The 18,938-nt window shown below is 41.9% G+C and overlaps 1 protein-coding gene across 1 annotated transcript; it reads right to left on the bottom strand.

The window, feature by feature from the left end:
• Window positions 1-1,346: 1,346 nt before the first annotated feature.
• PEX13 (peroxisomal biogenesis factor 13) lies at window positions 1,347-18,788 on the bottom strand. The gene is made up of 4 exons (XM_083348455.1): window positions 18,678-18,788; window positions 15,776-16,473; window positions 13,460-13,585; window positions 1,347-3,458 (listed from the first exon to the last, which is right to left on the bottom strand). Exons 1-4 carry the CDS (start codon window positions 18,725-18,727, stop codon window positions 3,160-3,162), a joined length of 1,173 nt encoding a protein of 390 aa, XP_083204581.1. The 5' UTR covers window positions 18,728-18,788; the 3' UTR covers window positions 1,347-3,159.
• Window positions 18,789-18,938: the final 150 nt, after the last annotated feature.

Raw genomic sequence — 18,938 nt, 5'->3', positions numbered from 1 at the left:
TTGTTCAACATCACCATCTCAAGAATTAATATGTGTACATGCATACACACACTCTTAAGGGATAAAGACATTGTGGGAGAATGCATTAGAATGTGTAAAATATCATCTAAAATGATGCCATGGACTCAATTTGCTTTATTTTACCTAAATCAGAAGATACAAATGTATATTTATGAGAATATATTTTGTGAATTATCTTTTGGGTTTCAGAAATGGATAATAATAATAATAATAATAAAGTTGGAAGGTCATCTATCCAACCCCCTGCTCAGGCAGGAAACCCTATACCATTTCAGACAAATGGCTGTCCAGTCTCTTCTTAAAAACTTCCAGTGTTTAAATTGTGTTCACCGCTTCTGGAGGCAGGTTGTTCCACTGAATTATAGCAACCAATACTGTGTAATATATGGGTGGAACATAATACCAAGAGTAGCACATTACCATGTGCTGACATGCATAGATATGCTACTTTGTTATTTAAACAGGTAGCCCTTGAATTACAGCCACAGTTGGGACTGGGATTTCAGTCACTAAGCAGTGTGGTCATAAAACAAGACATCACGGGACTACATCACTTAGTGATCACAATCCAAGCCATCCTCTTGCTGTTGTTAAGCAAATGTTACTCGTCATTAGATGAGACCTACAAAACCAAGCCATTCTGGGCTTGGCCCCTCCCATCCCCAAGCCTCAGTAAGATAAGGAATTGCCTCCAACTTCCCCCTATTCACCCATCTCTGCCCTTTTGGCTGCCCTTCACTTTTCCTTTTTTTGCAGTCCAAGGCCAGCCCCATATAGAACAAGGATATAGCAAAAAGGAACATTTTGGTGCACTCCAACTTGAGGTGTGGCTGCTTTGCACTCCCCCCGCCTCTTTTTATTGCATGAAGCCAAGTCCCTGCAGCCCAGCAATTAGGCCAGATATGCCTTGTCAGCAGTAGAAACAAGAAAGTGGAACACATGAACTGGGGTAAGGAGTGCAGGGTGGCAGGGAGCCAAAAGGGCAGATGGGAGGAAATAGTGGGGTGGGAGTGGTTGGAGTGCCCTTGCATTCACAAGCACATGCAGGCTGTCAAGTTCACAAATTCTGATCATGTGATGCAATGGCCAACACTTCAAACTGGCTGAATGAACAAATTGTACAAACTCCCTATATATGATGTGTCGCCATGTATCGCGACATTTTTTACATTGCCGGAGCTGGAGTGGGCATGGTCTCTGCATGATGCAACTGGCCTGTGGGCCGGCAGTTTGACATCCTTGCCCTAGACATACAAAAAAGATTATAGTAAATTCAAGTAAACTTCCCAAGAAACCTATCAAATTCAAGACTATTCAACTTTTTATTGAAAGTAGATAATCCTTTTTTTATTAGAATTCAACACATTTATAATAGTAAAGTATCAGAAAAATCTAATCTTTTAAACCTTGATTTGAAGGTCAGTTACAATCTGGAATCTACTCTTTTTACCACCAGATGCTAGCTAGGCAATCAGTAGGCAAGAAAAACTGATTTCAGGTACTAGATCTACATCAACATCTTTACCTAACTTTCCTTGTATGTTTTTGGAGGAAAACTGGGGTACCAATTTACATTGCAGAGCTTCATGCAAGCCCACAACCATGTAAATAAATAAATGTGTGCAATTGATTATTCAGGTCCGACCCACCTTCAGTCTAATCCTAGTTTTTCATTTTTGTGGCTTTCAGCTACCAATCTTATCAAATCAGAAATTAGAAATTACTGCATTGCTTCTTCACTAAATGAAAGGGATAAAAAAAAATCTTCTCTCAAGGCCCTTAGCAGATTGACTAAATATGAAAGGTATGGGGGGAAAAGTATTTCCACGTAGGGTACTCTCATTTGAGCTCTTTGTTCTGTGCTGTAATTTACCTGAAGATACAAAGCTGTTAAGAATTCTTAAAAAAAAGGTTTGTAGCAAAGCTGCAATTAAAATATGTATAGAAGAGTTTTAATTTAAAATTAAGGATATCAATTTGTATTTTTCAATTTGGAAATACATTTATTCCAAAATAGAGAAAAAATCAAGTGTATAATTTTGTTGCATTGTTAAGTTCAAAGTATTTTAAGCTATCAGCACTATAAAATGTGATTTTTATGAGCAGAAGTTTTATCTTTGTGTCAATATGGCTTTGTAAACAACACCTCACACATTTTGGATACATAAGCCATGTTCAACATTCTAACTAGAGCCATTACTACAGATTTACTAAGCAGAATGTTTAGTGAAACAACATAGTTGTTTTCTAACTACAGAAAAACATGTATTTATCATTTTTAGCAATCACTAGGCTCAGACTGTATGTGACAATGACATAATTAACTTTAAAACATACAGATACTGCCAATTTATGCTGAGCTTGAGCCTCTATGAAGTATTCTTGACAGAACATGTTTCAGTAAAGCGATGGAGGGAAATTGTTACATAATTTATCTGGAAGAACAAGTGGCAATGTGGCTTTTAACATATAGCAAGTAACTTCCAATCCAAATTAAGAGAATTAAATCAAGCTTCAAATGCAATGCTATAAAGCAGTAAAAAATCCCTAGCTTCCATAATGAGGCATATAAAAAAGAGATCTATCAGTATATACTGTGTAGAACTATAATTAGATGGACTTTTTACTGTTTTTAAAAGCATATTACATATATTTGTTTCTATCCAGTGTAAGTTTTCCTATTGCTATCTCCCGGAATCAGATTTTCCTTGTATCTCACAAAAATGCTGTACAAAAATGACAGACACAAGGTACAGTCAAAACCTCTGAAAACAGTTTTTCACCACAATGCTACTATATGGAGCAAATTCTTTAGACTTCAAAAAGTGGCTTAAGGATCTATCTGAAGCCTTAGTGTCAGCTTCTTCAGATCAGAATATGATATGTTGACTCTACAGTCACCAATGTCTGAGATCATATAATGGCCATTAGCATATCTTACCCAACAACCTAATGTTCAATGAATCTAACAGGACTTACGCCAATGACAAATATCCCTATGCCTGATGCTACCAGGTGTGAATAGTACATTACTTGGATACTGTCAATAATTTTAGCATTTTGCTACTTACTACTAAATGGCTACCCTAAAGTATTATTGGTGAATGCAGTCCAATATCTCTGATAAATCTTCAAACATCAAAAATCTTCTTTATTTCCACTAAGCAGAGGAGAGTTTGATTTGACAGGGGTTTTGTTTGTTTCCACAAAAACAGACTCAAAAGCAGCCTCTTGCTCCTCCAAAGCACCAGCAGTCGTGCTTTCTTGACCCAGAGAAGTATTGCTGACTGAGGATTGATGCTCTGCAATCTTCTCTGTCTCTAAGGTTTTTCTCCCTTTTCTTTTACCAAGTATTCGGACATAATTAGCTGGTATGAGTCCTGTTGTTTGACCGTCACGGCTGGCCAAAAGCCAGCCACGTATCTTGGGTTGTCGTTCTGGTAAGAAAAACAAAACACATGCAATTACCAGAAAATTCTTATATATAATGACAGAGAACTAATAAAAGTGTATTAGAGAACTTAAGACAGTTAAATTAGATTTATATAATTATCCTAAAGCTTTTCAAATTGCAATGAAAACCTACCTGAAGAAAGACTTAGAATGTTTATGGTTAGCAAAAGTTAAATTATCAAAGTTAATGTTTAAACAAAAAGGACAATGAAGGTGTTTCTTAAAGGGACTCATTTACATGTATCAACAATGAAATTTCTATTAGGAGTAGAGGTCTTTTTAGATAGTCAGATCCTAACCCATTTTAAAGGTTAGCAAAGAAACTGGCAATCTGTGCAGAACATTCAGTGCACTGCAATTTACAAGAATCCCTGTAACTTATTCCAGTTAATAACCTAGTAGTCATATTTAACACAGACTGTCCCTTTTGAACACATTTTAAGGGTAGTACAGGTAGTCCTTGATTTACAATTCATTTAGTGCAGGGGTAGGCAACCTTGGCTCTTTTATGACTTGTGGACTTCAACTCCCAGAATTCCTGAGCCAGCCATGCTGGCTCAGGAATTCTGGGAGTTGAAGTCCACAAGCCATAAAAGAACCAAGGTGCTTACTCCTGATTTAGTGACTGTTCAAGGTTTGATTGAAAAAAGTAATGTGACCACTTTTCACATTTATGACCATTATAGCATCCCCATGGTCACATAATCAAAACTCAGATGCTTGGGAACTAGTTCATATTTATTATGGTTGCAGTGTCCTGGGGTCATATGATCCTCTTCTGTGATCTTCTGACAAGCAAGGTCAATGGGGAAACCAGATTCACATAACTGTGTTCCTAACTTATGGAACTGTGTTCCTAACTGCATGGAATTGTACCTTGCCATTTTTGCCATCTACAATTTATTTATTTATTTATTTATTTATTTATTTATTTATTTATTAGTTTTTATAAACCGCCCTTCTCCCGAGGGACTCGGGGCGGTGTACAGAGGAAGGAAGGTATACAGATCGAACAATAAAAATAATAAGAAACACTAATGAACACAAACTGGGACCCCAATTAACGCTATCATGCCAGGCCAGCCTGCTGAAACAGGAAAGTTTTTAAGTCGCGACGGAAGGTACGGAGGTCAGGGGCCATCCGGATTCCTGTTGGTAAGGTGTTCCAGAGGGCTGGCGCACCCACTGAGAATGCCCTCCCCCTGGGGGCCACCAGCCGACATTCCTTGAGCGGTGGCACCCTGAGGAGGCCCTCTCTGTGGGAGCGCACAGGACGGTGGGGTGCTGACATCGGCAGAAGGTGCTCCCGAAGGTAGTCCGGACCCATGCCATGTAGGGCTTTGTAAGTCATCGTTAGCACCTTGAACTTCACACGGAAGGCAGCCGGAAGCCAGTGCAGCGCACGGAGGAGAGGTGTGATATGGGAGTATCGGGAGGCTCCCAAGAGTGTCCGTGCCGCCGCACTTTGCACCAGTTGAAGCTTCCGAGTGGATCTCAAGGGCAGCCCCATGTAGAGAGCGTTACAATAGTCTAGGCGAGATGTCACAAGGGCATGGGTGACTGTACGTAAGGAATCCAGGTCCAGATAAGGCCGTAGTTGGCGAATTAGTCGAACCCGGGAGAAGGCCCCCTTGGTCACAGCTCCAATGTGGTCTTCCAGGGAGAGCTGCGAGTCTAGGAGGACACCCAGGTTGCGGGCCCTATCAACAGGGGGAAGTAACTTGTCCCCAATGTTAAGCAGTGGGACGTTCTGAATCTCCTGGCTTCCCGGTACGTACAGCCATTCAGTCTTGTCCGGGTTCAGTTGAAGCCTGTTTCTCCCCATCCATTCCCGGACCGCTTTCAGGCAGCGGGACATCACGTCTAGGGCATCACTGATATTGTTTGGAGTTGAGATAAAAAGCTGGGTGTCATCAGCATACTGATGGTACCCTACTCCAAAACTGCGAATGATCTCACCCAGCGGTTTCATGTAGATGTTGAACAGGAGAGGCGAGAGGACCGACCCCTGAGGGACTCCGCAAGCGAGAGGCCTCGGGGTCGACCTCTGTCCCCCTGTCAGCACCGACTGCGAGCGACCCTGGAGAAAGGAGGAGAACCAACGCAGAACCGTGCCTCCCACTCCCAGTCCCCTGAGGCGTCGCAGCAAGATACCATGGTCGATGGTATCGAAAGCCGCCGAGAGGTCTAATAAGACTAGGACAGAGGAATGGCCCCTGTCCCGGGCTCTCCAGAGATCATTCATCAGAGCGACCAATGCCGTCTCCGTGCTGTAGCCCGGCCTGAAACCCGATTGGTACGGGTCTAGATAAACCGCTTCATCCAGGATCTGAGGAAGTTGGTGCGCCACCACGCTCTCAACAACCTTCGCAAGGAAGCGAAGATTGGAGACTGGACGAAAGTTATTCAAAGAGGATGGGTCCAAGGTGGGCTTCTTGAGGAGAGGTCTCACCACCGCCTCCTTCAAGGCGGTGGGGAAGTGACCCTCACTCAGAGAAGCAGAGATGACCGCTAGGAACCAGCCTCGTGTCGCCTCTCGAGCTGCATAGGCCAGCCAGGAAGGGCACGGGTCCAGTAAGCATGTGGAGGAGCTTAACCTTCTCATAATCCTGTCCACTTCCTTAGGAGTTACAGGATCAAATTCTTCCCAGATGACGTTGACAAGACTGTCCATGTCTTGTTCTTCCATCTCAGCCCAGTTGGAGTCCAGACCAGTTCGAATCCGAGCGATTTTATCCAGCAGATATTGACCAAATTCCTCGGCTCGACCCTGCAAGGGTTCCTCCCTCACCTCTTGGTTTAATAGGGAGCGAGTCACCCTGAACAAGGCAGCTGGGCGATTATCTGCGGACGCGATGAGGGTGGAAAAGTAGTTGGATTTTGCCACCCTTATCGCAGCGAGATAAGACCTGGTGAGGATTCTTAGTCGCAATCGGTCGGATTCGGATCGACTGGACCTCCAACGGCTCTCTAGGCCCCGTCTCCGACGCTTCATCTCCCGGAGCTCCTCGGTGAACCATGGGGCTCGCTGGGATCTGCGCCGGGTCAGAGGCCGCAAGGGTACAACTCGGTCCAGAGCCTCCGTGGCTGCCTTTTCCCAGGCTTCCACTAAGGCTTCCGCCGAGCTGTGAGCAGGGGGTGCATGCGAGTCCCTAAGCGCTGCCTGGAACTTATCAGGGTCCATTAGGCGCCTAGGGCGGTACCATCTGACTGGCACCGTGCACCCACGGTGGGGGGTGGCAAGGGGGAAGTCTAGCCGCAGGAGGTGGTGATCGGTCCATGACAGGGGCGTAACAGTTGTGGCACCCCCACCGACATCATCACGCCACCGTCCAGACAAGAACACCAAGTCTGGGTTGTGGCCTCTCTCATGAGTCGGCCCAGAAATTATTTGCAACAGGTCCATGGCCGTCATGGAAGCCATGAACTCCCGAGCCAGTTCGGACGATCCTCCCAGGGACGGGGGGGAGCAATCCAACAGCAGAAAATCAAGGTGTACTTCCATACTATAAATATGCTCTTTGGGGGGGTAGTGCAAAGCTAAGATTAATCCCAGTTTCCTGTCCTGTTCATCCATAGTACCTCTATCTTCCAGGTTTCTCTTTCTCAGCTAGTTATGACTGAATTTACACAATACTGAATGGCTGCTTCATAGAGCTTAATGCTAAAGACCAATGTGAGTCCTGGGTTAGTGACTGCTTAGTATCATTAACCCGACTGTAAAACTATAGAGTTCAGAACTTGAGAAGAGCAGCATTATTCTTGAACTCATGAACAGAAAATAAAGAAAAGGCACCAAACCAATAAGGAATAGAAGCAGTACAACCATGATCCTTAAGAAAAATATATCCAGATTCAAAATAGATATATTGTCACTGGTGAACTTATTCAGGCATCGCCAATTTGCTCCCCATTTCCCAGCTGGTTTTGTGTGTGTTTGTCATGGCCTTTAGAGTATGACCTTAAAAGCAGAGGTTGTCTTGTTTTTTAAACATAATCTAGGGAATATTTTTAAATGCAACCACTCCAAAATGGTTGTATTTAAAGATATTAATGCAGGAATGTTGTCTAAATGCAATTTTATTTCTGGTTACTTGATCCCTTCTGGATAAGGAAGGTTTGAGGAATCTATTGCAGAGTTGTGGTGAGAATTAGATAAATCAAATCAAATCAATAAAATTACACAGTGTATCTGATGGTTAAAGTTCTTTGTATCTATTTAGAGCTGGACTGCAACTGTGCTGGTCCTGTAGAGATGACTGGGGTTCAATCTTGTCAAATTATTTGGGCAGTTTAGTTACTCCTGAGGAAGCCAATAGAGTCCTTAGAAGGTTAGATTCTGCCACCTGTGGGTAAGATCCATGCCTCTCCTGTTGGAACCTGACCTCCCAGGATGTAGCATTGGCTGAATACAAACAGAGGTAAATGCCTCTTTGTGAGAGGTAGCTGGACCTAGCTGTATTCTATACTTTTTTCTCCCCAATCTCCAACCACTTCCTTTTGTCTGAAGATTTATTAAATTTCTATTCCACCCATTTCACTTGATACAGCAACTGAGTAGCTTACAATATAATAAAAGGTAAAAAAAATACTAAAAAGATAATTAAAATTAGAAAAACTGAGTAGACAAGATTGAACAAAAAAGCTAAAAACCAAAATCATTGGCAGGCGGCCTGGTGGTGGAGATCTTCAGGATTCCCAACACAGCATCCAATTCTGGACCATGGTTGAAATTATGTTAAGATGCCATAATGAGGACCCAGATTGTTGGGGGCAATAAGCTGACTTTGTAACAATGCCGCTTTGGGGGGGGAAGCCCTAATAAGCAGGCATATACATAGAATGAAGGCTATTGCTAAGCACATTTGATTTGCGCTTAGATTGTAAGCCGCCCTGAGTCTTCAGAGAAGGGCGGGATATAAATGGGATTAAAATAAATAAAAATAAAAATACTGATGGTACCCTACTCCAAAACTGCGAATGATCTCACCCAGCGGTTTCATGTAGATGTTGAACAGGAGAGGCGAGAGGACCGACCCCTGAGGGACTCCGCAAGCGAGAGGCCTCGGGGTCGACCTCTGTCCCCCTGTCAGCACCGACTGCGAGCGACCCTGGAGAAAGGAGGAGAACCAACGCAGAACCGTGCCTCCCACTCCCAGTCCCCTGAGGCGTCGCAGCAAGATACCATGGTCGATGGTATCGAAAGCCGCCGAGAGGTCTAATAAGACTAGGACAGAGGAATGGCCCCTGTCCCGGGCTCTCCAGAGATCATTCATCAGAGCGACCAATGCCGTCTCCGTGCTGTAGCCCGGCCTGAAACCCGATTGGTACGGGTCTAGATAAACCGCTTCATCCAGGATCTGAGGAAGTTGGTGCGCCACCACGCTCTCAACAACCTTCGCAAGGAAGCGAAGATTGGAGACTGGACGAAAGTTATTCAAAGAGGATGGGTCCAAGGTGGGCTTCTTGAGGAGAGGTCTCACCACCGCCTCCTTCAAGGCGGTGGGGAAGTGACCCTCACTCAGAGAAGCAGAGATGACCGCTAGGAACCAGCCTCGTGTCGCCTCTCGAGCTGCATAGGCCAGCCAGGAAGGGCACGGGTCCAGTAAGCATGTGGAGGAGCTTAACCTTCTCATAATCCTGTCCACTTCCTTAGGAGTTACAGGATCAAATTCTTCCCAGATGACGTTGACAAGACTGTCCATGTCTTGTTCTTCCATCTCAGCCCAGTTGGAGTCCAGACCAGTTCGAATCCGAGCGATTTTATCCAGCAGATATTGACCAAATTCCTCGGCTCGACCCTGCAAGGGTTCCTCCCTCACCTCTTGGTTTAATAGGGAGCGAGTCACCCTGAACAAGGCAGCTGGGCGATTATCTGCGGACGCGATGAGGGTGGAAAAGTAGTTGGATTTTGCCACCCTTATCGCAGCGAGATAAGACCTGGTGAGGATTCTTAGTCGCAATCGGTCGGATTCGGATCGACTGGACCTCCAACGGCTCTCTAGGCCCCGTCTCCGACGCTTCATCTCCCGGAGCTCCTCGGTGAACCATGGGGCTCGCTGGGATCTGCGCCGGGTCAGAGGCCGCAAGGGTACAACTCGGTCCAGAGCCTCCGTGGCTGCCTTTTCCCAGGCTTCCACTAAGGCTTCCGCCGAGCTGTGAGCAGGGGGTGCATGCGAGTCCCTAAGCGCTGCCTGGAACTTATCAGGGTCCATTAGGCGCCTAGGGCGGTACCATCTGACTGGCACCGTGCACCCACGGTGGGGGGTGGCAAGGGGGAAGTCTAGCCGCAGGAGGTGGTGATCGGTCCATGACAGGGGCGTAACAGTTGTGGCACCCCCACCGACATCATCACGCCACCGTCCAGACAAGAACACCAAGTCTGGGTTGTGGCCTCTCTCATGAGTCGGCCCAGAAATTATTTGCAACAGGTCCATGGCCGTCATGGAAGCCATGAACTCCCGAGCCAGTTCGGACGATCCTCCCAGGGACGGGGGGGAGCAATCCAACAGCAGAAAATCAAGGTGTACTTCCATACTATAAATATGCTCTTTGGGGGGGTAGTGCAAAGCTAAGATTAATCCCAGTTTCCTGTCCTGTTCATCCATAGTACCTCTATCTTCCAGGTTTCTCTTTCTCAGCTAGTTATGACTGAATTTACACAATACTGAATGGCTGCTTCATAGAGCTTAATGCTAAAGACCAATGTGAGTCCTGGGTTAGTGACTGCTTAGTATCATTAACCCGACTGTAAAACTATAGAGTTCAGAACTTGAGAAGAGCAGCATTATTCTTGAACTCATGAACAGAAAATAAAGAAAAGGCACCAAACCAATAAGGAATAGAAGCAGTACAACCATGATCCTTAAGAAAAATATATCCAGATTCAAAATAGATATATTGTCACTGGTGAACTTATTCAGGCATCGCCAATTTGCTCCCCATTTCCCAGCTGGTTTTGTGTGTGTTTGTCATGGCCTTTAGAGTATGACCTTAAAAGCAGAGGTTGTCTTGTTTTTTAAACATAATCTAGGGAATATTTTTAAATGCAACCACTCCAAAATGGTTGTATTTAAAGATATTAATGCAGGAATGTTGTCTAAATGCAATTTTATTTCTGGTTACTTGATCCCTTCTGGATAAGGAAGGTTTGAGGAATCTATTGCAGAGTTGTGGTGAGAATTAGATAAATCAAATCAAATCAATAAAATTACACAGTGTATCTGATGGTTAAAGTTCTTTGTATCTATTTAGAGCTGGACTGCAACTGTGCTGGTCCTGTAGAGATGACTGGGGTTCAATCTTGTCAAATTATTTGGGCAGTTTAGTTACTCCTGAGGAAGCCAATAGAGTCCTTAGAAGGTTAGATTCTGCCACCTGTGGGTAAGATCCATGCCTCTCCTGTTGGAACCTGACCTCCCAGGATGTAGCATTGGCTGAATACAAACAGAGGTAAATGCCTCTTTGTGAGAGGTAGCTGGACCTAGCTGTATTCTATACTTTTTTCTCCCCAATCTCCAACCACTTCCTTTTGTCTGAAGATTTATTAAATTTCTATTCCACCCATTTCACTTGATACAGCAACTGAGTAGCTTACAATATAATAAAAGGTAAAAAAAATACTAAAAAGATAATTAAAATTAGAAAAACTGAGTAGACAAGATTGAACAAAAAAGCTAAAAACCAAAATCATTGGCAGGCGGCCTGGTGGTGGAGATCTTCAGGATTCCCAACACAGCATCCAATTCTGGACCATGGTTGAAATTATGTTAAGATGCCATAATGAGGACCCAGATTGTTGGGGGCAATTAAGCTGACTTTGTAATAATGCCGCTTGGGGGGGGGGGGGGAAGCCCTAATAAGCAGGCATATACATAGAATGAAGGCTACTGCTAAGTTTGTAAAGCCGCCCTGAGTCTTCGGAGAAGGGCGGGATATAAATGGAATTAAAATAAATAAATAAAATAAAATAAATAATTATGATCAATGCCAATTTTAGTTTATTTTCCTAAACAATAGCTTCACACATCAGCTAAGAATTGCTCTGGTCTCAGGGCACAACAATTTGGAACAGAAAGCAGTCCAGCAAATATACCAGTGGCGAAGACACTGGCCTGGGCATGGCCATGTACCACCTGCCATGTGCCAATGTACCACCAGTACCACATACCACCAGTTGAAAAGCCCTGATCTAGGTTACATGCTATGGCTAGCTTCATGCAACATGCTAAACCCTACTTCCAGATTAAAAAAGCAACACTGTTATATTCATGTAATATGCTACATGTATGACTGAGGTCACAGAAACATTAAATCTTTAATTATCCAACATCATTTTAACTTAATTTCACTTGTTACACAAACCAAGCCTCTTACACAAGAATAAATCTCTGATTCATAGGTAGTTATTGCCTATAAAATCTTTCATGGCATGGGTCCTAGTTATTTGCAGGACCACATTTTTTCCAACTACTGTTTCTGCTTGGCTCAACAGATCTTAGGTGCACACTGGGACCCATTCATTAAGTAGTGCTATGTTTCAGGGACCAGGATGTGGGTCTTCTCTATTGTAGCCTGTTGTCTGAAAAATCATACTCCTTAACATTCATTTGGCATTTCACAAATTGCTGGAGACATGGATGTTCCTCTAGATTAGGGGTGTCAAGCTGCCGGCCTGCGGAAGCTGCGCCCACCCCATTGCTGGCAATGGCAAAAGTCCCAATATGTTGCGTGACGTCACATGACATCGTGAATTTGACATGTCTGCTCTAGATCATGGGGGTCAAACTCTTCGCATCACGTGACATGTTGCAACGTATCACAACTTCTTTCACATTGCCGGCAGCCTCCGCATGATACAACCGGCCCATGGGCCAGCAGTTTTGACACCTCTGCTCTATAGGTAGGATTGATTGTAGATAGATGAGCCCTCATTGTGGTTTCACTGACTTTTCTGTACTTACACGATGTCTCATTGCTCTCACGTGTCAGTTGTTTTGTTATTTATTCTTTTTTAATCTTGTATTGGTTGCCTTGAGTTGCAATTGCAAGATGGGCCAGTATATAAATATACAGTAATAAATAAGCTGATATTAAAACTATGTTTAGAGTGAACACTGTAAGCCACTCAAAATTACTGGTACCTCAAGGTGAAATAGGTGGCAAACAAATTTAATAAATAAAAACAAATGGGAATGCATATTTAGCTAACCTTTTAGACACGTTTATCTGGGCATATTCCACTGAAACGATGGGATTTAGTTCCAGATAAATCTGGATGGAAATAAATATTAATATAAGAAAAAACTGATATAAACTAGTCGATCTGTGGGATGTAGTTGAAGGAGTACAGAATGAGTGGACTGGAAGAGATCTTAGGAAATTAATGGGAAAGGGCCAAATATATACAGGTAATCCTCAATTTATGAGCATAATTAAGGCTGGAATTATGGTCATAAATTATGCCAGTCGTTAAGTGGGTTACTACACAACTGCGCTCAATTTTACTTTTATGCGAACATGGAAAACCCACTGCACCCGATGGATGTTTTTGCTGAAAATCCAAATGCCGAAAATGTGACCATGTGAGCACCTCCACTCCCACTGGTAGTCATAATTTTGAAACCGGGTTGTAAATAGCTCTGAGGAGGTCCACTGTAACTTTGAATGGTCGCTAAGTGACGTCATAAGTCATGGACTACCTGTATAACTTCAAGCCTCCAATTAATATATTGGCTAAGTCAGTGAACAAATTTAATAGTGCAAATCCAGATACTTCTATGAAAATATGTGAACAAGGACCTTCTTTATTGATAAATATTTGCAAGTAGATGCTTCTGCATCTATGAGATCAAAAAAGGTTTTCTTCCAATTTCTCATTAACCATTCAATTGAGCCACAAGATAAATATCTTTTCTGTTTTGATTTCTACATATTGCTCAGAAATTTGAGAATGCTGGACTATTTTAAAATAAACTTATCTTACCTTTGGGTGCCAATTTTAGCATTTCACCTGCACGGAAAGAAATTTCTTCTTCTGAAATAGCATTGAAGTCATATTCTGCTCTTCCAACAACATGATCATCCTCTCCACTGGCCCAGTCACTGGAAACTGTTTCACAGAACAAAGAATAAGTAGTTCCATAACCTTGCTGGTGAGCGTGCAATCCCTGAACTTATTGAGAGAGGCATGATATAAGAACAGTCTTTAGAACCAAATACAGGAAATCCACTTCAAACTTTTGCAAGCCACTCTGTAAATAGTTAAAAAGTTAGAAATGTAAAATTTGCACAATGAATGGCTAATGTTTATGGTATGTAAATTAAAAGGAAACAGAACTCCAGTTTTTATTTTTTCCAAAATTGTCCAAACAAGTAACAAAGAAATCTGGCTTCAAATTCCTCTGTAAAAGACTGGATGTAGATTAAATAAATCAATTAACAAAGTTTAATATGCATAGAGTAATGCTTATAAAACTTAAGTCTGTTTTTAATTTCTTGCAAATTCTATTAAAATAGTTTAGATCTCTAGTATCCCTGATCTTGATCTCTTATTTTTAAATCTTGGAAGCAGCTACATTTATAACAATCAATTTGACTTTTGAAAAGCTTTGTAGAAGGCAAGTAAAACACTTGAGATCCAGGTTATTCATAGCTGTACACTATTTATTTATTTATTTTTGGGACTTATATGCCGCCCTATCTCCCGAAGGACTCAGGGCGGCTAACAACAATAAAAAACAACAATACAAAAATTAAAAAAGAATTAAATAACAGTCCCAAAATAATAACTACACAGTTAAAAATTAAAACATATTTAAAAACCCATCATCAATCCAAGTCAGCCTGATGGAAGAAAAAAGTTTTGAGGTCGCGGCGAAAGGACCGGAGGTCCGGGGCCATCTGAAGCTCAAGGGGGAGTTGGTTCCAAAGGGCTGGTGCTCCCACAGAGAAGGCCCTCCCCCTGGGGGTCGCCAGCCGACATTGTCTGGCTGACGGCACCCTGAGGAGGCCCTCTCTGTGTGAGTGCATTGGGCGATGGGAAGTCGTCCCCGGTAGCAGACGGTCCTGCAAATATCCCGGGCCTAAGCCACTATATTATGCCATGTCCTAATAATAAACTTTTAAAATTATGTTGGCCTTTCCCTGTCATTATATCATTTTAGGAAATGATTTTAATCCTTTCCCATTTTTGTTTTATGCTTTTATAGCTTCTCTAAAATGCTTTGTGATTTCTAAACTATGAGTTGCAAATAATTCATTTAATAAATAAAACAACCTATTCCGGCAATTATCAAGGTAATTCACAATGACTAAATCCCTTTTACCTACCTTCTTTCTTCCACATATCAACTATTCATAACTATTCATAAATGCATGCATTGGTTTCTCTCTCTCTCTCTCTCTCTCTCACACACACACACACACACACACACAAACAGACAGAGAGAGGTAGTCTTTAGCTTGCAACCATAATTGAGCCCAAAATTTATGTTGCTAAGTGGTACCTTTTGTTAAGTGAGTTTTGCCCTATTTTACAACTTCTCTTGCCACAGTTAAGTGAATCATTGTGGTCGTTAATAAATGGGTTGTTGAGTGAATCTGGCTTCCCCATTGACTTTGTCATAAAAGCTGATCACATGACCCTGGGACGTTGCAACCATCATAAATATGAGTCAGTTGCCAAGTATTTAAATTTTGATCACGAGACCTTGAGAGTGCTGCAATGGTCATAAGTGTGAAAAATGGTCATGTTACTTTTTTCAGTGCCATAACTTTGAAGGGTCACTAAATGAACTGTTGTAAGTTGAGGACTGTATGTATGTATGTACATGTGTATGTATGTATGTATGTATTGCCTTATCTCTCTCTATCTAGAATGAATTTTTAATAGTTTAATTATTCTTGCATCCTTAAAACCATTTCTAACTTTTAAAACTTTTAATTCTAAAATTTTAACTCTAATTTTAATTTTTAAAATTGTAAATGTTAAATCAAATGTTAAATTAAAGTGAGTCCCTGAATGAGGGAGATGAGTGGTTAAGGTTGATATATAATTTTTCATGTACATTGCCCAGAGTGCCTCTTTGAGGGAGATGGTTTAGAAATGTAAAATGTAAATAAATAAAATTAAAATAAACATACCTGTCATACTTGTCATTAAAGGTTGTCTTAATATTGATTCAGTTTTCTAATTTAAACAAGATTTGAAGCAGTTTGCAAATTCTGCTCATACCCCACAGCTTAAATACCAGAGGACAAAAAATGCTTCTATTTCAAATCAAGCAGATATCTTCTTTACCTGTTTCATCATCACTGTAAGTGGATAGTAGCTTCCATATAAGGTAGGGACCGCCTAAAACCACGGCAAAAAATAGGAAAATGGGCCAGGATTTTGCAGAGTTAGCTGCCTTATCTTCTGGACCAATGCAGGCCACAGTTCCTTTACTTTCCGCCCACAAATCATCATTCTCGGAGCTCCTTCTCATACCCAGTAACCTCTGCAGCCATCTGTAGAAATACCTTATAGTTCTGACTAATGCAAAGGCTGAAAATACCTTGGTAAAATGTATTTTGAGCCTGGAAAAGTGATTGGCAACATCCAGTACAGCTCGGAAACTGTTGTAGACAGCTGAAAATGTAGCATCCATCATCATGCTGACAGAGGCAAAGGCATGGACTATGCTTTCAATGGACTGAAATGCACCCCGGCTGCTTTCCTCAGCTTGTTGAACAAATCGACTGGTAGGAATATCATCCATTCGAAAACGACTGTAGCCCAAGCCACCATATCCATAATTATATGGGTTGTAATTTCCATAAAAAGAATTCCCATATGTGCCATAGCCTGCAGAAAAAGAGCTGCCATATGCAGGCCTGAAGGTATTAAGAGCAGTGCTCCCAGTCTGTTGTGAAGGCCTTGGCAGAATAGGAGGTGGAATTCGAGTGAGTGTGGGCTGTCCAGGTCTAGTCACTTGACTGACTCCTACATCAGCAGATCTAAAATTCAGAAGTCTTCTGTTAATATATAGTATAATTCTTAAAAGTAAACATAATTCATATGCACTCTGTGTATGTTTTTAAATTCATGCTAACTATGACTTATACCATTTTTAATTGCTCCTACCCAGTCAGTAATTTAAAATTTTTACAAAGACAAAAAAGAGGAAATAAAGGAAGGCAGAAGAGGCTATGAAATATAAGCATTGTCATGTCTTGCTTACTTCAGTATAAGCAGACTACTTAACAATTCCAAACAACATGGATATGCATTATTCTCAATCCAACTTTGCAGCCAACTGCCACCCATATTTTATTACTCCTTGCCAAAAGTGGTGTGTGCAATCTCCACTAGCACAGGCAGTGCTATGTATTGTGACAATTGTACCTCATTTGAAATAACATCTCTGCTCCAAGTGGCAAGTATGTCACATGTCCTTGTGCTTAAACTGGTTGATGGGACTTTTCTTTTTTAACTGACTCACTAGTGAAACAGTGAATTTCCCTTTTTGTTCATTAGTTCTTTTTAATCAGTATACTAGAGTAGTAGTAAAATAGTGAACCTTATTTTCCTTTTAAATTGGTTCTATGAAAATAATCTAAAAATGGGAAAATGGCAGAATGACAGGATGGTGATGATGGCTAGTAGAGGGAAAAGGAAGGCTGTAAGAATAAGAAAGGGTTGGGGGACGTAAAATCATAGGTGTCTATGAATGAATGTGTTCTTATGCGTGAGTACAAAGAAAAGAAATAAGAATATGTGATTACAAATCTGCAACATATTACTTCACAGAACAGTTGTTAGACAAGGTGCTGTCTACTTTATGGAAAGAACAGAACAGAATAGGTCATTGTGTATTTCACAACTAAATTAAGTGCTGTCCACAGTGCACACTACACACAAGTAAAAACCATAAGTAAAAGCATACATTACGTACACACATCCTTCACATTCTATTCACCATTATGCTGCCTCCAATATTGCACTTCTATGTTGCACTATACAGTATATACGGTAATATGGTTACAGCTCTGGGATAAGAACTATTTTTCAGCCTATTTGTCTTTGTTTTTATTACCTTGTACCATCTGCAAGAAGGAAAATTGTGTATTTATATGATTTTTATACTGTCACAATATGTGATTCTCACTTATTTACAGTAAATAAAACATCCACTGTATAATAACAATGAAAAATATTCATAATTGTCTTAAAATTGGAGCACAGTAAAGCTTATGGATTGACCAAACTTAGTTGTCTCCCGAGTTAAGTCTGGAGAGAAATGCAGCTTATGCAGGTATATTATGCAATCTTAATTATGTAGAGAATGTAAGTAGGAAGCAATAAAAACTGCTCTACCACACCTATTTAATGGAAAAGAAGGGAGAAGTAGGAGGAAAGCAAGTATGTCATAATAGGTGTAAACTACCACAGCATGCAATCAACAAGCTGTTGCACTTTAAGTAGGTACAATCCCACTGGAAAAACCATTTTAAATTAATTTTCAGAGCAAAATTTAAAACATCCAGGAGTCAGAAAACCTAACTGCACAAACTCAACCAACCAACTCAGCATTCGTTCAAGATATACCCTGACACAATCCAGAAAAGCATACAAAGCTGACAAATTCCAAGGTGGAAAAACAGAAAGAAAACAAATATTCACAATGATGCCATGTTTTATCCTTTTTTCCCCAGAGCAAAAAAAAATTCCTTAGAAATAAACCTGATTAAGGGAGAAGAAAAAAGAGGTACACCTGACTTTGCCTTGAGTTAGAGTACGGAGGACAATTTGTGTGAAATACAAGTACAGTAATGAATTTTGAGAGGGGGGGGTAGGAAATCCTTCAGTCTGCTTCCACTCATCCTCACGTGGAAGACGGAGTAAAAGCTGTCCTTCTTTTGCACCCTCATCTAATCTACAACCAAGTCAATCTGGAAGAGTGGCGGGGCAGGAGGTTTAGAGATCAAGGTGGGTCTCCGAAATTGATTTTTTTCAACAATCAACACAATCCGTAGCTTTGAACGAAAGCACCTGAGCATGCGCAGAGTACCATCCCTGCCCGACTAAAAAACTGCCCATCCCCCTTTCCGTGGAAGGTCCCGTTTAAGTAGTAATAATTAAGCTCTGAAGTGGAGCAGCTATTTCTTCTTCTATGCTCCTTACTCGCCCGCCTTGCACCCGCAACCACCACCAAACTTACAGCCGCCGGTTCTCCCACGGTTTGGGAGGGGGCGGTTGATTGGCCGCCATCACCGCGCAAGGAGACCCTCGCTCGAGCGCTGCTCCTGCTTCTTTGGAGAAAGCCGAGCTATCGAACTTACGCCAGAACCGCGCCGGCTTCATCAGCTCGCGCGACGAAAGCGTTGATCGACTATTTCTGGCTGTGATACATGCTTCCTATTTATTCAAGTCAAAGAGAAGCGTGAAAAGGAAACCAAGCAGCACTTCCGCAAATATGCCT

The sequence above is a fragment of the Vipera ursinii genome (assembly GCF_947247035.1).
Source record: "Vipera ursinii genome assembly, chromosome: 1".
Lineage (NCBI taxonomy): Eukaryota > Metazoa > Chordata > Lepidosauria > Squamata > Viperidae > Vipera > Vipera ursinii.
This window is presented reverse-complemented; position numbering and strand designations above follow the sequence as displayed.